General features: G+C 39.5%; 1 protein-coding gene across 2 annotated transcripts in view; it reads left to right on the top strand.

Annotated features, from left to right (window-relative positions):
* The window catches only part of OCA2 (OCA2 melanosomal transmembrane protein), a 388,170-nt gene that overhangs the window by 14,928 nt on the left and 348,663 nt on the right, over window positions 1-24,579 (top strand). For both annotated transcript variants that reach the window (XM_045070700.1, XM_045070701.1), the window contains one exon: window positions 11,950-12,218. In XM_045070700.1, coding sequence (XP_044926635.1) covers window positions 11,971-12,218 — 248 coding nt within the window. In that variant the 5' untranslated portion in view covers window positions 11,950-11,970. The remainder of the gene's footprint in view (window positions 1-11,949; window positions 12,219-24,579) is intronic.

Here is a 24,579-nt window from a genome sequence, read left to right as displayed (position 1 = left end):
TGAGGGTTTCTCCCTGTGTTAGTTTTTTAAAAAGATTTTATTTATTTGACAGAGAGAGAGAGATAACAAGTAGGCAGAGAGGCAGAAAGAGAGAGAGGGAAGCAGGCTTCCCGCTGAGCAGAGAGCCTGACGCGGGGCTTGATCCCAGGTCTCCAAGATCATGACCTGAGCAGAAGGCAGAGGCTTAACCCACTGAGCTATCCAGGTGCCCCCATGTTGATTTTTAAAAGTTTTGTAGTTTCAGATTTTACATTTAAGTCTGTGATCCACTTTGAGTGAACTTTTTTTTAAATAATTTTTTATTTTATTTTTTTTAAATTAAATTTATTTATTTTCAGCATAACAGTATTCATTATTCTTGCACCACACCCAGTGCTCCATGCAATCTGTGCCCTCTATAATACCCACCACCTGGTACCCCAACCTCCCACCCCCCCACCACTTCATTCCCCTCAGATTGTTTTTCAGAGTCCATAGTCTCTCATGGTTCACCTCCCCTTCCAATTTCCCCCAACTCCCTTCTCCTCTCCAACTCCCCATGTCCTCCATGATATTTGTCATGCTCCACAAGTAAGTGAAACCATATGATAATTGACTCTCTCTGCTTGACTTATTTCACTCAGCATAATCTTTTCCAGTCCCATCCATGTTGCTACAAAAGTTGGATATTCATCCTTTCTGATGGAGGCATAATACTCCATAGTGTATATGGACCACATCTTCCTTATCCATTCATCTGTTGAAGGGCAGAAAGATTCCCTTCTTTTTTTTTTTTTTATAAACATATATTTTTATCCCCAGGGGTACAGGTCTGTGAATCACCAGGCTTACACACTTCACAGCACTCACCAAAGCACATACCCTCCCCAATGTCCATAATCCCACCCCCTTTTCCGAAACCCCCTCCCCCCAGCAACCCTCAGTTTGTTTTGTGAGATTAAGAGTCACTTATGGTTTGTCTCCCTCCCAATCCCATCTTGTTTCATTTATTCTTCTACCCACTTATATAAATTATGAGACATAGATAAAGGTGCTTTTTCTTTTGCCTATGAATATCCTATTACTCAAGAACCATTTATCGTACAGGTTATCTTTCTTATGTTAAATCGCTTTTGCACCTTTGTCAAAATCCTCTGGGCATATTTACACGAGTCTCTTTCTGAGTCCTCTCTTCTGTTGATTTGTGTGTGTATGACTCTGCTCACACCACACACTCTTAGTTACTGTAATAACTATAGAGTAAATCTTGCAATTTGTAGATTGGTCCTCCCATTTTTTTCAAATTATGTTAAATATTCTAGATCATTTGCCTTTCCATATAAATTATAAAATAATATTGTTTATAGCTATAAGATATCATTCTGGAATTTGATAGGAATTGCATTAAATTTGTATAAATTTGGGGGCGTTGACATATTTACTATGTTGAATCTTCTAGTCCATAAACATGATTTATCCTTCCATTTATTTATAGATATTTGATTGCTTTCATTAGTGTTTTATTGTTTCCAGTGTTTGAGTCAGTACATGTATTATTAGATGTACACCTATTTAATTTTTTTGTGTGTTATGTTAGTCACCGTAAAATACATCATTAGTTTTTGAGGCAGTGTTCCAAGATTCATTGTTTATGTCATTTTTTCCCTCACTCCTTCTCTCTCTCTCTCTTTCTTCCTTCCTTTCCATTTCCCTTTTCCTTCCTTCCTTGCTTTTTTCCTCCCATCTTCCCTTCCTCCTTTCCTTTCTTCCTTCCTTCCTTTCTTTCTTCTTACCTCCCTTCTTCTCTCTCTTTCTCACTTTCTTTCTTTCCTCTGATTTTGGCATAAGGATAACACTAACTTCATACAATTACCTGTAACGTGTATCTCACTTTTTATTTTCTGGAAGAAATTGGGTAGAATTGGTGTTAATTCTTCTTTAAAGATAACTTCTTTTCAGATAACTATCTGAGTCTGGAGATTTACATTTTGGGAATTTAAAAACTCAAATGCAGTCTACTTAATAGTTAGAGAATTATCCAAATTATCTATTTTATATTGGGTGAATTGTGTTCACTTCTGCTTTTTGAGGAATTGGTCCTTTCATCTGAGTTGCCACATTTATGTGTGTAGAGTTTTTCAGTATTCCATTATTATCCTTTTGATGTCTGTAAGGTCTGTAGTAATGTTCCCCATTTAATTCCTGATATTGGTAATTTCTATTCTCTTTTTTTGTCAGTCATGCTAGAGGTGTTTGTCAATTCAGAGAAGAAGCTCTTTGTTTCATTGATTTTTCCTGTTGTTTTTCTGTTTTCTATTTCATTGATTTTCTTGCTCTTATGTTTATTATTTTCTTCTACTTTCCGTAGGTTTATTTTGCTATTTTTCCCCTAGATTATTGAGATGAGAGTTTAGATTATTGACTTGAGACCTTTTCTCCTTCCCAATATGAACATTTAATGCTGTAAAATTCCCCCCATCACTGCTTTAGCTTTATTCCACACATTTTGATATGTTGTATTTTCATTTTGTTTGGTTCAGTATAATTTTGGTTTCTCTTGAGACTTCCTCTTTGACTTCTGGATTAATTAGAAGTTTTAATTTTAATTTTCAAAAATGTAGACTTTCTGCTTGTTTTTCTATTATTAATCTCTAATTTGATTTGATTAGAGTGTGACTGTAGAACATACTGTGTGGTTTCAATTCTTTTAAATTTTCTGAGGTTTGTTTTATGACCCAAGTTGTAGTATATCTTGGTATATGTTCTTTGGGCACTTAAAAAGAATGTTCTGCTGTTGTTGGGCAGAGTTTTCTACACATATCATTTAGATCTTCTTGGTCAATGATGTTCTTCAGTTCTTCTATATACTTGCTGATTTTCTGTGTAATTGTTCTATTAACTGCTGAGAAAGAAATGAATTCTCTAACAATACAACTGTACATCTCTCTTTCTCCTTTCAGTTCTGTTAGTTTTTCATCACTAATTTTGCAGCTTTGTTGTTTGGTAATACACATTTAAAATTTCCATGTCATTTTGATAAATTGACTCTTTTATTATTATTCTATAGACTCTTTTTCTGTACCTAGACATTTTGTTTACCCTGAAGTTTATCTTATATCAACATAGCCACATGACCTTTCTTTGGATTAACTCTTGAATGATATATGTTTTTCCATCCTTTCACATTTTAGCCTACTTAAATTATTTTTGTAGTTAATTTCTTATAGACTGCACAAAGCTGAGTCATGTTTTATAATCCACTCTTCCAACCTCTGTCTTAATTGTTGTATTCAGATCATTTATAGTCAATGAAATTTTAATATGTTAAGGTTGTGGGTTAAGTGGACATATTTTGTAATTCCATTATATCTGTAGTATTTTTAAATTATTATTATTTTTTATTATGTTATTTTAGTCACCATTCAGTACCTCATTAGATTTGGTGTAGTGTTCCAAGATTCATTGTTTACATATAACACCCAGTGCTCCTTGCAATATGTGCCTCCTTAATACACATCACTGGGCCAACCCATCCACCCATCCTCCTCCCCTCTAAAACCCACAGTTTGTTTCTCAGAGTCCAAGTCTTTCATGGTCCATCACCCCTTCTGATTCCACCTCTCCTTCATTTTTTCCCTTCCTTCTCCTAATGTCCTCCATGCTATTCCTTATGTTCTACCAGTAAGTGAGACCACATGATAGTTAAATTTCTCTGCTTGAATGACTTCATTCAGCATAATCTCCAGTCTCATCCAAAAGTTGGCTATTCATCATTTCTGATGGCTGAGTAATATTCCATTATATGTATGGACCTCATCTTCTTTATCTGTTCGTCTGTTGAAGGGCATCTCTGCTGTTTCCACAGTTTAGCTATTATGGACATTGCTATTATGAACATTGGGGCGCATATGTCTCTTCTTCTCATTACATCTCTATCTTTGGGGTAAATACCTAGTAGTGCAATTGCCAGGTCATAGAGTAGTTCTAAATTCAACATCTTGAGGAGCCTCCACATTGTTTTCCAAAGTGGCTGCGCCAACTAGCATTCCCACAACAGTGTAAGAGGGTTCCCCTTTCTCCAAGTCCTCTTCAATATTTGTTGTTTCTTGCCTTGTTAATTTTTGCCTTTCTAACTGGTGTAAGGTGGTATCTCTAGTATTTTTAAATGTATCTCTTTTATAGCTTTTTCAAGTGGTTTCCCTAGGTATTAAATTATATATACATTATTTCTCATGGTCTCATAGTGTTATCATTCTGGTACCCTGTGTCTTTTGATTGGACCATTTATATTTAGAGTGATTATTGAAAGATAAGAATTTAGGGGCACCTGGGTGGCTCAGTGGGTTAAGCCTCTGCCTTCAGCTCAGGTCATGATCTCAGTGTCCTGGGATCGAGCCCCGCATCGGGCTCTCTGCTCCGCCGTGAGCCTGCTTCCTCCTCTCTCTGCCTGCCTCTCTCCGTACTTGTGATCTCTCTCTCTGTCAAATAAATAAATAAAATCTTTAAAAAAAAAAAAGAAAGATAAGAATTTAGTGCCATTGTGTTACCTGTAGAGTTGGTGTTTCTGTTGATGTTCTCTGATCCTTTCTAGTCTTTGTTGCTGTTGGTCTTTTTCTTCTGTCCACCCAAAGTGTCCCTATTGAAAGTTCTTATAGGGCTGGCTTAGTGGTCACAAACTCTACTTTTTGTTTGTCTGGGAAACTCTGTATCTCTCTTTTTATTCTGAATCACAACCTTGCTGGATAAAGAATTCTTGGCTGCATATTGTTTCCACTCAGCACTTTGAATATTTCCTCTACTTCCTTCTGGCCTGCCAGATTTTGGTGGACAGATCTGCTGTGAACATGATCTGTCTTCCTTTGTAGGTTAAGGACTTTTTTCCTTTTCTGGTTTCAGGATTCTTTCCTTGTCTGTGTATTTTATGAATTCAACCATCATATGCCTTGGCGATGGTTTACTTCTGTTAAATTTAATGAGAGTTCCTGTCCTTCTTGGATTTTCATGTCTGTGTCCTTCCCCAGCTATCATTTGTTTGAATAAACTTTTTGTGCCTATATCTCTCTCTTCATTTTCTGGGACTCCTATGATACAAATATTATTGTTTTAATAAGAAACTGAGTTCCCTAAGTCTACCTTCCTAGTCCATTAACTTTAACTCTTCATTTCAGCTTCATTATTTTCCATAATTTAATATTCTGTGTTACTGATTCACTCCTCTGCTTTGTCCACCCTTATTTTTATGGCCTCCACTTGGGATTGAATCTTGGTTATAGCATTTTTAATTTTTAATTTCAGCCTGATTATATTTTAATTCTTTTATCTTTGTAGTAAGGGATTCTCTAGTGTCTTCTCTGTTTTTTCTTTTTTTTCCAAGCCCAGCTACTATCCATATAATCATTGTTTTAAATTCTAGTTCCAAAATTGTACTTACATTTGTATTGATTAAATAAATCCCTGGCTGTGAGTACTACCTCCTGTTCTTTCTTTTGGGGTGAATTTCTCCATCTTGTCATTTTGTCCAGGAAAGAAAAGAAGAAAGAAAAAGAAACAAACAAACAAACAAAAAAAGCCTAACAAAACCAACAGCAAAACCAAAAAAATTAGATCCTATGTGTGTTTTAGCCTGTTGTTAAAAGAATCTAGATCCTAAAATAAGAAAGAAAAAATTTAAAAAAATAGTGAAGTTAACCAAAAAGTATATAAAATTAAAAATTAAAAAATTGGGGCGCCTGGGTGGCTCAGTGGGTTAAGCCGCTGCCTTCGGCTCGGGTCATGATCTCAGGGTCCTGGGATCGAGTCCCACATCGGGCTCTCTGCTCGGCAGGGAGCCTGCTTCTCTCTCTCTCTCTCTCTCTCTCTCTGCCTGCCTCTCCATCTACTTGTGATTTCTCTCTGTCAAATAAATAAATAAACTTTAAAAAAAAATTAAAAAATTACCATAAAATAACAAAAAAGAAAATAAAGGAGAAAATAACCATAAAAATAAAGAACTAAAGTACAAAGGAGGCTAGATACTATTTTCCTCTAGACCTGAAGATTTGCATCCCTCTACACTCAGTAAACTTTGTGGGAGCAAGTGGTTTATACTGGTCTTCTCGGGGAGGAGCCTGTTGTGCTGATTCTCAGGTGGACTTGCCATAGTGGAAATATGCTTCCAGGGCATTAGGAGGAATGGCTTGGTATAAGAGGCTCCAGACTCCACTAGGTGAAACTCTTTTGCTGCCTGAAGGCTTTCAGTACTGATAGTCAGAATGAATATGGTGGCACCCCATTCTTTCATCCTGGAGCTGAAAATTCACACCCTCCACTCTTTAGTGAGCCCTTACAGAAGAACAATCAATCATTCTTGTCTCCCTGGTTTCATCAGAACCCTGTGTTCTTCCTGCCTGTGTCTGAGCTCTTTTATCTCAAGTGCGTGACTGAGTTTTAAAACTATAAATTTTAGGGACTCCTATGACATAGGCCTTCATTGTTGCTCCTGGGGAGGGTCTCCCCATGATTCTGCCACGTGCTAGACCTGTCCCAGGCAAGATCCCATGACCACACAGTGGTTTGCAGTTTATGGCAATACAGAGCAGAAAGCCCGAAACTAGACTCACTGTTCTCAGCCAGCTTCCATGGTCCTATGCCTGGTAACAGTGCAGCACTTAGGCACCACCCATTCTTCTTGTGACCAGGGGGATCTTCAGACCATGGTGTCACACCTGGGATTCTGCCCCCACTTCACCACCTGGGCACCTTTAAGCCAGGCATGTCTCCCACTGTAGTAGACTTTTAAAAAAATTTTTTAATTTTTTATAAACATATATTTTTATCCCCAGGGGTACAGGTCTGTGAATCACCAGGTTTACACACTTCACAGCACTCACCAAAGCACACACCCTCCCCAATGTCCATAACCCCACCCCTCTTCTCCCAACCCCCCTCCCCCCAGCAACCCTCAGTTTGTTTTGTGAGATTAAGAGTCACTTATGGTTTGTCTCCCTCCCAATCCCATCTTGTTTCATTGATTCTTCTCCTACCCACTTAAGCCCCCATGTTGCATCACCACTTCCTCATAAGTTCTGATATTGTGCTCTGTTCTTGGTATTCAGAATTATTTGCTATTTGGGTGTACTTGAGGGACAAGACAAATTTAGGATCCTCTAATCTTCTGCCATCTTAATTCCTCCTGGAGATGTATCTTTTTAGTTTTGGCAGATATCACTTTATGTTTCCATTGTGGCCTGAATGATTCAGGAGAGGAGAATTGCAACAGCACAGTCTGAGTCGGTGAGAGTGGGTGGGCTCCAGCGTACCCAGTAGTGTTGCAGGCAGGCATGTACTAAGGAGGCTGGACATTTTATTCTCATTGCTTCTAGTTTTGTCAGTGTGCCAGTTCTGGGACTTTTTGCTCTTGGAGACATTCATCACCCTCACTTTACTCATGTCTAAATCTCAGTTTCTGGCTCATACTTTGGCTCTCAGGTCAGTATCTTCCTGCTGAGTTTGGGAAGCTCTGCCGGGAGATTGATGGAGGTAGAGGGGGCAAGTTGGTACTTCTTCCCATTCCACCCTGCTTTTGGGGGCATCTCTTCTTGGACTCCAGCTTCTTCCAGAAAGGCTCAGCATAGTTTCTGCACTCACCTTCTCCCTCTGCTCCTTAGCTATGGTGGGTTGGAAATTTTCTTGCTGCCACTCTTCTCTAGCCTCTAGATAGCATCTCACCATGTCCATCTCCTGTGTTACCAGTTTCTATGATTATGTATTCAGAGAAGCTTCTATTTCCTTCTTGGACCCTGGCTGACTCAGTTAGTGTAGGAAGGAAGAGGCAAGGGCAATAGCTGAGATTGAAAGGGAGAGAGGACATAATGGATGTTAAAGGAGAAGTTGGAGGAGAACAGGAGTGAAAATTGTCTTGGGAGATATGTTAAAATCACTGGGCAGTTTTAGGACCCAGTGGGAACACTGCATATGGAGGTCACATCAGAATGTCAGGACCACAGAAGGTTCTTTATGGCTATAGTCAGCTGCTTGGATGGTGACACAGGACAGGAAAGCCAGTCTTTTGAGATTTTTCATGGGTAGCATGCAGACCCAAGGGTAGTCCCCATGATCCTCATTGCCTGGTGGTCATTCCCTTTTGTAGTTCCCTCCCCTGAGGGTAGGGTAGGATCTATGACTCACTTCCAAACAGTAAAATAGAGCAAAGACGATGGGATGTCAATCCCATGGTTATGCTACAATATGTAAAATTTTGTCTTCTTAGTTGACTCACTTTGGAGACTCTTCATTGTTCTTGATGAAGTGGACATGTTTGGGGAGTCCACATGGCACAGAACTTCAGGAATCCTGTAGAAGGTGAGGGTAGCTTCTGAGAGCTCAGTGTGGTCTCTGGTCAACAACTAGCAAGAAGCCAGGGCCTTCAGTCCTGTAGCACCAGCAATTGAATTCTGCCAACATTGGGTCATTCTGGAAGCAGATTTTTCCTGTAGTTGAGCCTCTAGATGATAACACAGCATGATTACACCTTGAAATCCTAAGTAAATGATCCAGTGAAGCCTGCCCCAGAGTTTCTGAGATTATAAATGTGTTGTTTTAAGCTACCAGTTTTGTAGTGATTTGTTACGCAGCAATAGCAAACTCACATATTGCTCACATAACAGGTGAGCTTGACACAATGAGTTGGGGCAAATAAGAGGAGAGTCTTTGCTGGACTATGGAATCTCTCAGCTGGGAAAGGGAGTGGGGACAGGGGGTGTTTGGCTGTTGTGGAAGCAGAGAAGTTCTTTTATAAAATATTTTATTTTATTTTATTTTATTTTTCAGTGTTCCAAGATTCATTGTTTATGCACCACACCCAGTGCAGTGCTCCATGCAATATGTGCCCTCCTTAATACCCACCACCAGGATCACCCACTCTTCACCCCACTCCCTTCCAACACCCTCAGTTTGTTTCTCAGAGTCCACAGTCTCTCATGGTTCATCTCCCCCTCCAATTTCCCTCAACTCACTTCTCCTCTCCAACTCTCAATGTCCTCCGTGTTATTCCTTATGCTCCACAAATAAACTAAACCATATGATAATTGACTCTCTCTGCTTGACTTATTTCACTCAGCATAATCTCTTCCAGTCCTGTTCATGTTAATACAAAAGTTGGGTATTCATCCTTTCTGATGGAGAATACTCCATAGTATATATGGGCCATATCTTCTTTATCCATTCATCTGTTGAAGGGCATCTTGGCTCTTTCCACAGTTTGGCGACTGTAGCCATTGCTGCTATGAACATTGAGGTACAGATGGCCCTTCTTCTCACTGCATCTGTATCTTTGGGGGAAATACTCAGTGGCGCAATTGCAGGGTCATAGGGTAGCTCTATTTTTAATTCCTTAAGGAATCTCCACAGTGTTCTCCAAAGTGGCTACAACAACTTGCATTCCCACCAACAGTGTAAGAGAGTTCCCCTTTCTCTACATCCTCTCCAACACTGGTTATTTACTGTCTTGTTAATTTTGGTCATTCTAATTGGGGTAAGATGGTATCTCAATGTAGTTTTGGTTTGAATCTCATGGATGGCTAATGATGAGCATTTTTTCATGTGTCTGTTAGCTATTTGTATGTCTTCTTTGGAGAAGTGTCTGTTCATGTCTTCTGCCCATTTCTTGACTGGGTTATTTGTTTTTTGAGTGTTGAGTTTCAGAAGTTCTTTACCGATTGTGGATACAAGTCCTTTTCTGTAATGTCATTTGAAAATATCTTCTCCCATTCCATTTTGTTTGATGGTTTCCTTTGCTGTGCAGAAGCTTTTAATCTTGATGAAGTCCCCAAAGTTCATCTTTGGTTTTGTCTCCCTTGCCTTTGGAGACGTGTTTTGAAATAAATTGCTGTGGCTGATGTCGAAATTGTTACTGCCTATGTTCTCCTCTAGGATTTTGATGGATTCCTGTCTCAGTTGAGGTCTTTAATCCATTTAGAGTTTGTCTTTGTTTATGGTGTAAGAGAATGGTCCAGTTTCTTTCTTCTGTGTATAACTATCCAATTTTCATAGCACCATTTGTGGAAGAGACTGTCTTTTTTTCTACTGGATGTTTTTCCCCCTGCTTTGTCAAAGATTAGTAGACCATAGAGTTGAGGGTCCATATCTGGGATCTCTACTCTGTTCCATTGATCTATGTGTCTGTTTTTGTGTCAGTACTGTGCTTTCTTGATTATCACAACTTTGTAATATAACTTGATATCAGGCAACGTGATGTCCCCAGCTTTGTTTTTTCTTTTTCAACATTTCCTTGGTGATTTGGGGTCTTTTCTGGTTCCACACAAATTTTAGGATTGTTTTTTTTAGCACTTTGAAAAATGCCATTGGTATTTTGATCACGTTGAAAGTATAGATTGATCTGGGCAACAGAGACATTTTAACAATGTTTATTCTTCCAATCCATGAGCAAGGAATGTTTTTCCATCTTTTGTGTGTTCTTCATTTTTCTTTATAAGTTTTCTGCAGTTCTTAGAGTATAGATCCCTTACCTCTTTGGTTAGGTTTATTCCAAAGTATCTTAAGGATTTTTGTGGTATTATAAATGGAACCAATTCCCTAATTTCTCTTCCTACAGTTACATTGTTAGTGTATAGAAAAGGAACTCATTTCTGTGAATTGATTTTGTATTCTGCCACATTAGTGAATTGATGTATGAGTTCTAGTGATTTGGGGGTGGAGTCTTTTGTTTTTTCCATGTAAAGTATCATGTCACCTGTGAAGAGAGAGTTTCACTCCTTCCTTGCCAATTTTCTTTTTGTTGTCTGATTGCTGTTGCTAGGACTTCCAGTACTATGGTGAATAATATTGGAGAGAGTGGGGATACTTGTCGTGTTCCTGATCTAAAGGGAAGTATTCTCAGCTTCAGTCTCATAATCTGAATCATTATTTTAAATGCAAATATGAGAGCATTAACTCATAGGTAGAATCAGGAAAGTTGTAAAATTTGTATTCTGTAGTTCATACATGCATGTGGATTTTGTACTTACTAGACAATGGAAACAATTGCATGAAACTAAAATGTTTTTTAATTTTTGATAGAGGCACATTCTACTAACACTCTACCTTCTCCTTACTGATGAGTGAGCCACAAAGAATGGCAGGCCCATGTATTGTACCGATTCCAACTATGGGTTGTGAACATTGCTTCTCATTTTGCAAATCCTCCTTAACCAAAGCTCACAATGAATTTTGGCTTCATAGCAACCCTTGATAGCAAACCATTCTGCTGCAAATCAGAGGTCATTGCTGGAGTCATGGGAAGCTGGCAAATGTAAAAGAATAAAATGGTAATGGTTATAAATGTAATCCAAAGAGTAGGACCTCATAACTTTTTTTTAAAATTTCACTTTCAATTACTGTATTACTTTCAATGAGTAATTGTTTTCATTTTTATAATAAGTATTATTATTTTCTCATTGCAAAAGTATTAATTTGCTGGATGCAAAAACCCATAAAACCATAACATAGTCAGAAAAAAAGGAGAAAGCCCTTACCACACAGAGATGGTCATGTTTTGGAGGCTGGGTCTTTCTGGTGTCCCGTTCTATGCATATGCTATGTATATATTTATTTCAAGAAAAATATCCTGCTCTATCCGTGTTTTTCTGTATCCTTAATATTTCCCACTATAAATCAGTATCCTTTTAGAGCATTTTTAGTTGTATAGTATTTTATACTATGCACATATTGTAACTTACTTACCTAATGCTTTCTTGTTGAATACTTAGGTCATGACTAGTGTGAAATGTGCTACAATGTTCATCCTTAGAGTTGAGCATACACTGTTTCCCATGTGATATAGAATGCTGGAACACTGGAAGGGCTCCATTATAAGAGGCCAAAAAATAACAAGGGTAGAGAGAGACTGACTGGATTCCATATGGATTCCTCAAGGTGCAAACAATATTCCCAGTTTGCTTTTCATCAAGAGTGCTTTCTTTCTGACTGACCTAGTGAGAAGAGTGACAACAGAACATGCATCTAGAGAACAAAGATGGTGGGCTGACCTCTGGTGTGCTGGAGATGGAGTTACATCAGACATCTGCTCCCATGTGTGCTGCCCTGGGAACGCCAAAGCTGGCAGGACCTGCCACCAGCAACTACAGGCTACAGCGTGGAGTCAACAGGGAAGACCCCTCAACCCCCTACCCCAGCAGGGCAGCTGGAAAGAGCTGCTGGGCTTCTGTGGACCAAGATTTTGACTCATTTCTCACAGAGCAGAGGTGAATTTATAAGAATTTTATCTTATAAATGTGGAATTCAGAAATACTGGATTTTTTGTAAGCATTGTTCCTCCATTTTTTTGTGGGAAAATTTTCAGATATTATGCAAGAAATGCAAGAATACTCTAACACTTTCCTGGCCTATTTTGAATGAATGCTCTTTCTAAAATGTGGCTAATATAACTCTAAAACTCTAAAAACTCTATAAAAATAGAGATGTTTGCATGAAATTTGCATTTGCTATATTATTTTAAGGAATTAAAATTATTACATGACTTTAAAAAGTAGAGTATTTATATACTTATATATAAAATATTCTCATATGTAAGCATATGCTTATATATAAGATATATATACATATAAGAATATATATATATGTCTTAGAACATGCATTGTCTTACAAATAGGTCAAGTAAATCAGTTGAATATCGTTTTTCATGTTAGAAAAATCTAGATTACATTAAAAGGAACTTTTGATAAACCCTTAAATATTTACCAGAGTAAAACCAATGAATAGATATAAAAAGCATCCTATAAGGGTCAATTCATACCCATGTAGGGACATACTGTTTACCCTGCAGATCTGGGTATCCTCGTCCCCACAGGCAATAAGTCCTGCTCAGAGCAGTTGCTCAGCCAGAACTTGACCCACACAGTACCAGTGGTCTAATGTTGAAAAAGGCAAGCCTTATAAAAATACATTGAAGTGTGGTGTACAGCCCCACCACCTGCCATGATCCTGTCCCCTCCTCCTTTCTAGGGTAGCACCTATCCCAGTTTACTGTTGATATCACCAATGTGCATGTTCATACTATTACTGTTTATGTATCACTAAATAGTATGTGCTCTTGTCTTGCAAGTGGTTAAACATTGACTTGATTTTTTTTTTTGTGTGTCCAACTTGTTTTTTGGGATTTGTCAGTGTGGCTCCCTGTAGCTCTTGTTAATTCATATGGGGTGCTCACTTAAAACGTCAGTATCTGAATATCCCACAGTTTATATATCTTCTCCTGTAGGTAGCCATTCAATGTCTACCCCACTCCCTAGTATTTTGCTATTAAAAACTGCTTACAATGCATTTTCTTGTATAGATTTTTGGGGGTATGAGTTGGGGGGGATTCTCTAGAGTACCTTTCTACTTGATAACAAGTGTTGGTTCCTAAAATGTCTGCACCTTAGGATTTATTAGATGTACCAGATTCATAATTGTGTCAGTTTACCCTCTCACCTTTCCAATGTTTGGTGCCAGGGGACTTTAACATGAGAAGATGTGATACATGTGATATGCTATGTCATGATTTGCAAGGAAGTTTGTATTTCCTTGTTGACCAGGAAAGCAGACCTTCTTCCCACTTGTTTACTAAGCAGTTAAGTTTGTTTTTCATAATGTGCCATCTTGTACATTTTGCTCAGTTTTCCAATGATTTGTTTATACTTTTCTCTCTCTCTCTCTCTTTTTTCTTAAGATTCTTCATGTTAACCCTCTTTGGTCCTGTGTTGCAGGGTCTTCTCCAAGCCAGAAGATCATCTTTTCTTTTTATTTATGATTTTTAAAAAATTTATTTATTTATTTTAGAGAGAAAGAAAGAGAGAGAGAGCGTGCACAGGTGGGAGGGTCAAAGGGAGAGGGAGAGAGAACCTGCAGATACCATGCTGAGCATGGAGCCCAGTGTGGGGTTTGATCCCATGATCTTGAGATCACAACTTGAGTTGAAACCAAAAATCAGATGCTCAACCAATTGTGCCACCCAGGTGCCCCATTTATGTTTTATTTTAATAACGTATTAAGATGATTATATTTGTAAATCTTTCATGGTTTTGTGTTCTTTTGGGGGGCTAGTATTTCAAAGCTCAGATATTTATAAGAACTCAACTTTCTCTTTGATTTCACAAAAATTTCCTCCTGTTTTCTAAAAGTTTTAAACTTTGCTCTTTAGATTTAGTCCTTTACCAACCTGGAATTTATTTTTAAATCACCCTTCTTTTCCTTCTCTTCTTTCATCTTTCTCTCTTTAGGGCTTAAAAATATAATAATACATACCAAAAAATGAAAACCAAACCCAGTACAGTTTTTGATAACAATTTTAGGTCTGAAATGCAAGAATAATTCAGGGCATCATTGGAAGGTGAAGGAGTACCTCCAGAATCTCCATGTAGGATTGGATTACGGCAGACTGTTGGGAAGCTGGGGCTGGAGATCTTCTCTGTATTGACCTCAGCTATCTCTTGCCAGAATAATGGTGCAGACCCCAAACACAAACTTCATCATGTGGGTTGTAGGGTGGTAGTCTAACTCTTTATGCCAGTGCAGGTTTGGCTGCCAGCTAACTTAGGGGTCTCATGGGTCACCTACCTCTCGTCCTTCCAATGGTTTCATGACTCCAGTGTGGAAGCTGGTCATAAGCTTCTGCCACCTCATGTCTGCTAACATCTCACCAACAAACTGGAGGTCAGAGTCACATCCTGTGCTCTGAGAGTCACCAGATAGGATGCAGGTTGCAAATGTGAATTTCAGGTAAAAATGAGTATTTGGGGGGAAGTTCTTGTACTAAAAAATTATTTGTAGTTTATCTGTCACCAAATTTGGCTGGGCACTCTATTTTTATTTGCTAAATCTGACCACCTGTTGCTCAGGATATGCTCCTCTCTGGAGACTAGAGCTCCCGTGAGCTAGCAGTGGCCTGCCATATGTCCTATGATAGCCCTGCTAGCTGGGCGGTGCAAAAAAGTCCTACATAATGAAGGCAGGTCCCAGGGCCAGTAGAGATGAGACTCTTGAGCTACAACTTCTCCTGCTGAGCTTGTTCCAGGAGATAGAGCAATAGTAATCAGGAAACCTATAGGGACAGCTCATAGAAGACCTGGGAGGATATCTATTGGCTAGTTCTCCTATGATGTGGGCCCATAGAATAAGGACCAGCTCGGTGTGAGTGTCTGTGTGAGTACAGAGTGTTTAGTGCTATTCATATGTGCACTTACGTGAGTCCCTGAACCAACATGCTCCTCCTGAACAGGCATGTGCTAGTGTTGTGTGGTCACCCCAGATGCATCTTTTTAAAGGTTATTTGTGGAATTCATTACATTTTGCATTTCTTATTTAATGAAAATAAGTATGAAATGAAAAGAGATGTGTTCATATTGATGATAAAACAGAGATTTTTAAACTTAATGGACATGAAGCAAGATGGAAATCACTGGATATGCAAAAAACAACCAACTCTTTAGCTTCAGAGAATTTAAAACTCAGTATTACAGGTTAGTTTATGAAGAGAATGAAAGGAAAGAATGTTATGAGATGCTACAAATACATTGCTTAAGCAATTTTGCTGAAAAGGTTATTTGGGATTTCATATTTTTGAACTCTCTGAGAACATTCCCCTTGGAAACAGATCATTTGCTGTTAATTCTGAATGGAAGGGAAGGAGGCAGAGGTTTGCAGCCTTTTGCACCCCTTTTGTCCTTTCACTTCCAGGAAATCTAGGGGCAGTTTCTGGGATCAGTTACATCACCTGTGTACAAACTGGTTAGTAAATGTTTCCCCAAAACTGTTAAAATCTTTATGAAACAAGGCAGGATATCGATAATGTGACTATCATATCATTAATACAACCCTGTTTTGTATCCTGTAGTTTTGTAGAAAGTTCTGAAATCAAATAGTGTGAGTCCTCCAACTTTGTTCTCCATGTTGCTTTGGGTATTCTGGGCCCTTTGCCTTTCTGTATAAATACTATCACAACTATGTCAATTAAAAACACTCTGCTGGCATAAACATTCGGGTGCACGTGCCCCTTTGGATCACTACGTTTGTATCTTTAGGGTAAATACCCAGTAGTGCAATTGCTGGGTCATAGGGAAGTTCTATTTTCAACATTTTGAGGAACCTCCATTCATTTTGATTGGAACTGCGCTGAATCTATATGATGAGTTCAGGGGGAATTTGTATCTTTTTTAAAAAATTTAATTTAATTTTCCAGTGTTCCAAGATTCATTGTTTCACACCCAGTGTTCCATGCAATACGTGCCGTCATTGATACCCACCACCAAGCTCACCCACCCCTCACCCCCCTTCCCTACAAAACTATCAGTTTGTCTCTCAGTGTCCACATTCTCTCATGCTTCCCCTAATTCTCCAGTTTCCCCTAATTAACTTTTCCTTTCCTTTTCCTAATGTCCTCCATGTTACTCCTTATGCTCCACATGTAAGTGAAAACATATGATAATTGACTTTCTCTCCTTGACTTATTTCACTCAGCATAATCTCCTCCAGTCCTGTTCATGTTGATACAAAAGTTGGATATTCATCCTTTCTGATGGCTGAGTAATATTTCATTGTATATATTGATCATATCTTCTTTATCCATTCATCTTTTGAAGGGCATCTTGGCTCTTTCCATAGTTTGGTGATTGCGGCCTTTGCTGCTATGAACATTGGGGGTACAGATGGCCCTTCTTTCACTACATCTGTATCTTTGGGGTAAATACCCAGTAGTGCAATTGCAGGGTCATAGGGTAGCTCTATTTTTAATTTCTTGAGGAATCTCCACACAGCCAAAGTGGCTGCACCAACTTGCATTCCCACCAGCAGTGTAAGAGGGTTCCCCTTTCTCCACATCCTTTCCAACACTTGTTATTTCCTATTCTGTTGATTTTGGCCATTCTAACTGGTGTAAGGTGGTTTCTCAGTGTGGTTTTGATTTGAATCTCCCTGATGGCTAATGATGATGAACATTTTTTCATGTGTGTGTTAGCCATTTGTCTTTGGAGAACTGTCTGTTCATGTCTTCTGTCCATTTTTGGACATGATTATATGTTTTTTGGGTGAGTTTGAGGAGTTCTTTCTAGATCTTGGATATCAGTCCTTTGTCTGTAGTGTCATTTGTGAATATCTTCTCCCATTCTGTGGGTTGCCTCTTCATTTTGTTGACTGTGGACATTGCTGCTATGAACATTGGGGTATATATGGTCCTTCTTTTCACTATATGTGTATCTTTGGTATAAATACTAGGCACTAGGTATTTCTTCTGTGGACACTCCAGGTGCAACCACCTTTCCAGCAACTTAATGCATTCACCAACTTGGAAGCTCTCCCAACCTTTTAGTTTTTTTTTTTTTTTTTTAACAGAGATTCTGTTATGTAGACATGATTGACTAAATCATTGGCCATTGGTGATTGAACTCAACCTCCAGCCCTTCTTTTCTTTCTTTACACTGAGCTGGACTTCCTCTGAGTTAGAAATCAGCCTGAGGTAAAACTTTAAGTTTTCTCAGGAATTTTTTGAGCATTTGTCTGGCCTGTGTATATGTGTGTCTTTCTAAATTTCCTTGTATACATGGCTGCTTTTGAGTATCCTAATTTCTCCGAGACTTTTACCCCAGTTTCTTCTCTGGCCTTAGATGATTTATTGTGTATCTCCACTTGTAGTCTGTTGCCCCAGGTGTTTGTGGGTTTGTAGCCCATCTTGAAGTTTTTATGAAGAGGTCCTGCTGCTTTTCCCGCTTGCATTCTGAGGTATGTGAAACAGAGATGAACAAATTTCAGCATGCATGAGTCTCTCAAATAGCCCCCAGACAACTTAGAATGGACATACTCAATATGTTTTAAGTGAAGTCTTTCTTGCTCCCTCTAATTTGAAGGATTAGGGGAACTGAGAAGAAGACTGCCACCTGCTTAAGACTCAGATCATCTCCATACCAGGGAGGGTGTGGGTCAAAGCAAGTAAAATGTCCCCAAACTTTCCTAGCCTTTTGAAAATGCTTTTTATTGTCCAGGGTTTTGTTTGTTTGCTGTAAACCTTTGACAGTTTTCCAGAGCACCTACAAAGTTGCTTCAGAAAACTTCTGGTCCGTCCTTCCTTCCTTCCTTCCTTCCTTCCTCCCTTCCTTTCTTTCTCTCCCTTCCTTCTCCTTTCCTTCCTTTTTTCTGTCTATCTTTCTTTCTATGTTTCTGTGGGGGAATGAAGGCATAGAGCTTCCCAGATTGCCATTTTTCTCTCTTCTTTATTCTGAGGAGTCATTTTACTGTCTGGAGAATTATTAGTTGATAGACTTTCTCTCTGAACATGGTTTTGAGCCACTCTAGTGAAATTATTTCATTTGTTAATTTAAATTTTGTTAGTTAACATATAGTGTAATATTGGTTTCTGTAGTAGAGTTCAATGATTCCTCACTTACATACAACACCCAGAGCTCATCACAACAAATGCCTTCTTTAATACCCATTACCCACCTAACCCATCCCTCACCCACTTCCTTCCATTAATCCTCAGTTTATTCTCTGACGTTAAGAGTCACTTATGGCTTCTTTACCTCTCTCTCTCTTTTTATCTTTTTTTTTTTTTAAATATGTTCAGTTGGCCACCGTATAGTACATCTTTAGTTTTTGATGTAGTGTTCAATGATTGATTAGTTGCATATAACACCTAGTGCTCATCACAACGTGATGAGTTGTGTTCTCCTTAATATCCATCACCTAGTTACCCCCTAACCTTACTCCCCTTCCCTCTGAAACCCTCAGTTTGTTTCCCAGAACCAGAGTCCACAGTCTCTCATAGTTCATCTCCCTCTCTGATGTCTCTCCTTTCAGTTTTTACTCTCTTCCCCTATGGTCCTCCATGCTATTCTTTATGTTCCACATATGAATGAAACCATATGATAATTGTCTTTCTTTGCTTAACTCCTTTCACTTAGAATAATCCCCTCCAGTGCCATCTATGTTGATGCAAATGGTGGGTATTACTCCTTTCAGGTGGCTAAATAATATTCCATTGTGTATATGGACTGCATCTTCTTTATCCATTCATCTGTTGAAGGGCATCTTCTACAGTTTGGCTATTGTGGACATTGCTGCTATGAACATTGGGGTGCACATGCCCCTTCTTTTAACTGTGTGTATCTTTGGAACAAATACCTAGTAGTGCAATTGCCGGGTCATAGTGTAGATCTATTTTTAACATCTAGAGGAACCTCCATACTGTTTTCCAGAGTGGCTCTATCAACTTGCCTTCCCGCCAACAATGTAAGATGGTTCCCCTGTTATCCACATACTTGCCAACATTTGTTGTTTCCTGTTTTGTTAATTTTTTCCTGTTCTAATTGGTGCAAAGGTGGTATCTTATTGTGGTTTTGATTTGAGTTTCCCTGATGGTTACTGATGTTGAACATTTTTTTCATGTGTCTGTTAGCCATTTGTATGTATTCTTTGTATGTATGAACAGACAGGAGTGTCTGTTCATGTATTCTGCCCATTTCTTGACTGGATTATTTGTTTTTTGGGGTGTTGAGTTTGAGAAGTTCCTTACTCCCTTTTTTCTCCCCCCCTTCTCATATGTTCATTTGTTTTCTTTATTAAATTCCACATATGACAGAGGATATATTATATATCTCCAAATAAGAATGAGATTATGCCATTTGTGACAACATGGATGGACCTAGAGGGTATTGTGCTAATTGAAACAAGTCAGACTGAGAAAGAGAAATACTATATGACTTCATTCATATGTGGAATCTAAAAAAAAAAAAAAAAAAGAGATGAATAAACAAAGCAGAATCAGACCTATAACAAATTGGTAGTTACTGGGTGGGGGGAGGTGGAAGAAGGGCAAAGTGGGTGAAGGGAAGTGGGAATTACAGGCTTCCCATGAATAAGTCATGGGAATTGTAATAGTATTGTATGGTAACAGATGGTAGCTACACTTGCGAGTATGTTAAGCATAGCATAACATATAAGCTTGCTGAATCACTAATGTTGCATACCTGAAACTAATGTAATATTGTGTGTTAACTATCCTAAAAAAAAGAGAGAAAAATGATTCAGATCTTTTTTTTTTTCAATAAGTGCTCTTTGGATTGTTTTAGATTGGTTAATTTTTAAAGTTCTGAAAATATTATTCTGACAATTTTTGCCTGTTTTCTTAAAATTTTTATTTATTTTTTAAATTTCTTTTCAGTGTTCCAGAATTCATTGTTTATGCACCACACCCAGTGCTCCATGCAATATGTGCCCTCCATAATACCCACCACCAGGCTTATCCAACCTCCCACTCCCCCTCCCCTTCAAAACCCTCAGATTGTTTTTCAGAGTCCATAGTCTCTCATGTTTGTCTCCCCCTCCGATTTCCCCCAACTCCCTTCTCCTCTCCATCTCCCCATGTCTTTCATGTTATTTCTTATGCTCCAAAAATAAGTGAAACCATATGATAATTGACTCTCTCTGCTTGACTTATTTCACTCAGCATAATCTCTTCCAGTCTCAACATTGCTTTATATGGAAGAGAAAATTTTTACCAGTTCTTACTCTGCCATTCCTACTCTTACCTCCTATTGATTTTATTTGAAAGAAAATCTCATCTCATAAAGATGATATTTTTGAGATACTAATTGCAAGTACTTTTCTGTCTCTGCAAGAGTACAGGTAGTTTGGGTTTGGCTTAGAAACAAGTCATTGTTCACATTTGTATTTCAGGCTAGAATTAAAAAAAATGCATAACATCAGGGTGGCAGCTTGCAAGGCTGAGAGGGAAGTGCTGGTCTGGCTGGGCACTGCTTGCAATGCTCCACTGAGAGGGTATGTCAGCATTGCTCAAGAGATGCCCATGTAGGTGGTATGAAATAGAACCCTGGTATTCAATCCTGGGCAGACATGCTGAGGACCTATAGCTCCCACTTGCCAGCACACCTGAGGAGTCTCACGGGGATCAGAAAAGTAAAATGTGAGGACTTTGTAGGACAGATAATAAAGAGAGCACTAGAAGCTTGTACAGTGCCCCCAGGTTGTGGTGGAAGCAGCACAGTTGTGATGAGAGGCATGTAGGTGTGAGCTTGTTCTCATAACCTTTTCAACATGGAGTGCAATTGTGTGTGTGTGGCATTTCTTTGAAGGGGAACAACTCTCCTAATCAGGAGTTTGAACCTTCAATTAAATGAATGTAGACAAAAATAGACTGTTTAAAATAGGCGAAGGCTGAGCAACTACCAATTGGCATTCCATTCTCCCATTTATCAAATGAATGGGGGACCCACTTTTAGAACCCGAGTTAATTAATTGCTAAACATGTGGAAGTGATATGGTTGGGTATTCCTAACTCTGCTCAAACATTCTTCCTTCCCAGATGGTATTTGCTCTTCCCTCCCTTAGGTCAATATGATGGAAAATCCGCAAAAGACTATTATCGGGAAGCAAAAAACATTGTGAAGTCTTTAAAACTTATTCTTCTTTTTACATAGTTTTATGTAGAATATCATTTAATCTCCTTAGTTACTTAGATTCATGAGTGGTTTTAGCTTATTCTTTTGCTCACTTTGGGCTTATTTCTAGGCTTTCACAAATTATTATTTTGAAATAATTTTAATCTTACAGAAAATTTATGGAATAATATGAAAAACTCCTGTATACCCTTCATCTAAAAACTTCAGTCAGTTTTGCCAACTCTCTGAATGGTGCTTAGCCTTTATAGCAAAGGATTCAATTCAGAAGCACATATTGCATTTTGTTGGGATGTTTCTTTTATCTCCTTCAGTCTGGAACTTTTTTTTTTTTTTTTAATCGCTTCTTAACTTTCATGATGTTGAAAGTTTTGAAGACTAGGATCTGTTTTTTTTTTTTTTTAAAGATTTTATTTATTTATTTGACAGAGAGAGATCACAAGTAGGCAGAGAGGCAGGCAGAGAGAGAGGAGGAAGCAGGCTCCCCGTTGAGCAGAGAGCCCGATGTGGGACTCGATCCCAGGACCCTGAGATCATGACCTGAGCCGAAGGCAGCGGCCTAACCCACTGAGCCACCCAGGCGCCCCGAATCTGGTTATTTTATTAAAGGTTCCTTCATTTTCGTTTTCCTGATGTGTTCTTCTGATTGGATCCAGAATATGCATTTTTGGCAGCAATATCAGAGAAGTGATGCTGTGCCCTTCTCATTTCATCCTGTTAGGTGGTGCTTGATTTCACTATGTGCCATTACTTTTGCTCTTCACTTTGATCACTTGATTGAGATGATGTCTATCAGGCTTCCTCACTGTGCTGTTGCTCTTTTCCTTTCTGTAATTAATACTTTGTGGAAATATCAGTGTCTCATTCATCATCTGATTTTTTCACCCAATAGCTTTAGCGTCTGTTGGGTTTCTTGTTTGAATAAAATTTCATTATGGTGGTACTAAATTATCTAAGTGCTCATTAGCATCTATTCCCTTGCTGGCTGGCATCTTTGGGATTCTGGTCATTGATTGCATCCCTGTGAGGATTTTGACACTTGAGTCTTTGTTTTCCCTTTTCCTCCATTTATGGTCATTCTCATGAGTTACTCTCTCATGGACAATTCCAACTCTGAAGTCCTCTCAACCTCCTTGCCCCTGGTGCCTTTTTTCCGTGTTCAGTGTCACTGGCTCATGCCCATGACTGTCTTTGCCTGTGTGTGCCTTGAAGCTGTTTGGCATTCTGCCCTTCCGGCTTTCTTTTTCTCTTATGCCCAACATTTCCTTGAGCTCTTTAAGCTTCCCAGCCTTCTCTCAGGCACATGCTGTTTTTTTCCTTTTGGCACCAAGGGTGTGTTTTCCTCTTCCTCCAGCCTGTTCCCAGGGCTGTGTCACTTTGTGACTCTTGCCACCTGTGCCTTCTCTTCCAGCTGTACCTCAGCTTTGGCTCTCCCACTTAGACCCTCAGTGTGCTGAGTGCACTGACAGAGAATGCCCCAAAACAGAGAATGCCACCTCACAGGCTTTCCAGGAGCAACCCATTTTTTTTCATGATTTGATTCTGTACTCTCAATTTTATGACCCATGGCAGTTATTCCAAACCTTCCCTACATTTTCCATGCTTCCTCTCTTCCAGCAGATGGCCCTATCTCCTACTTCAGGGAGTGAATTTGGGCCACCAGTCTTGAATACCCTCAACTCTGTGTCTCAGCTTTGTGCACAGAACTGTCTGTTGATGCTGGATGAAGCTGGTGAATCTGAAGTGTTGGACTCTGAAGAGTTTAGGTTACCCTTCCAACTCTGAGCTCACACCCCTTGGCTCCCACCCTTGTCTCTGTGGCAGGGCTGCTCTGTCACCCAGGCTGCTACCTGGACTGGATCCACTCCTTTCTGTGCTATTCATTCCACATGGTAGGATCATGGTGTGAAGTACACAGGGACATCCGTAATGGCAACGAGCATAGCAAGATTGCCACTCCCCGCCCTTTGATTTGCTGAGTGGCTTTGGTGGGAGTTTGTAAGGGGAAATGCAATCAGTAGAGGATGGAAACCAGGGTTGGCTCTTGGATTTGCTCTTGTCTTTCCTCACAGCAAATTAAGACAGTATAAATTTGGGCAATTCCGTATGTACTTTTCTGTTATGTTAAGGAGTCATGTCAGTGGCTTCAGCATCATTTCTACTGGTGGTATATAAGCAGGAAAGAAGTTTTTGACTGCCCTGTCCCCACTCCTGGATCAGGAGGAATTCCACTTAAAGGTGTTCCTTGGTCCCTGGCCAGACCTATAGTAAAGGCTGCTGGACCTGAGCCCACCCTCCTTAGAACTACCTGAATGTCCTCCAAATGCAGAGCGGCTTCATCTCTCTCCTGCCCTAGCCCTGTGTGGTCCCTATCATTCTGGAAACAGTGTCCTTAGGGTGCCCGGGGGACCAGTCTTTCACCTCTGCTCTCTTGCACTCTGTGTGGGGACAGGAAGGGTCCTGGGCTCAAAGGGACTGTGCTTTCTTTCAAACATCTTCAGAGATGGCAATTTTTTCAACTTCTAAACAGAGAGGTGCATTTTGTACCAACATGTGATCTTCTTATGTCCTGCATGAATCCCTTTCCTGGTGGAAGGGAGCGAGGCATCACTACACTTTCTCTGCATCTTGTAGGAGTATGCTTTTTCATCCAGTACTAGCAGAGCTGTCCGCAGATGTCAGTTCCTCAGGGGTTGGTCACCATAGGACAACCTTTAACTACTACAGGGACTCTGATAAACATCTGCCAAGGCTGGGCTGGGCTTTGGCATGTTACATTTCTTACTTCTTCCAGTCCCACTGGTCTGCAAGAGGGGTGCTGTTCATTGTTATTTTGGGGGCACGGGAGTGAGTGTCCTCCTTTCTGTCTCCCAGAGAATGTACAGGTCTGAGCTGGTTCCCTGTACTCAAGGAAGGAGTTCTAGTACTGTCTAATATGCAGTGGTCACAACAAGTTACATTGTTGTCCTTTCTCTCTTCATGCGGGCCCAAACTCCAGTGTTAGGACTTTTCACTCCTTCACATTTGCCACGCTGTGTCACCTGCCCCTATGGTCTTGACCATCTCCAAACCTCATTCACTTCTGAAATGTTACCTGCTCTGTCTGTGTCCTGTGTTTGGTGGGAACCAGTGCTCTGTGTCCACATCACGTGGGCAGTCA

Source organism: Mustela putorius, unplaced genomic scaffold, assembly GCF_011764305.1.
Source record: "Mustela putorius furo isolate JIRA1106 unplaced genomic scaffold, ASM1176430v1.1 tig00003972_pilon_pilon_pilon, whole genome shotgun sequence".
NCBI lineage: Eukaryota > Metazoa > Chordata > Mammalia > Carnivora > Mustelidae > Mustela > Mustela putorius.
This window is presented reverse-complemented; position numbering and strand designations above follow the sequence as displayed.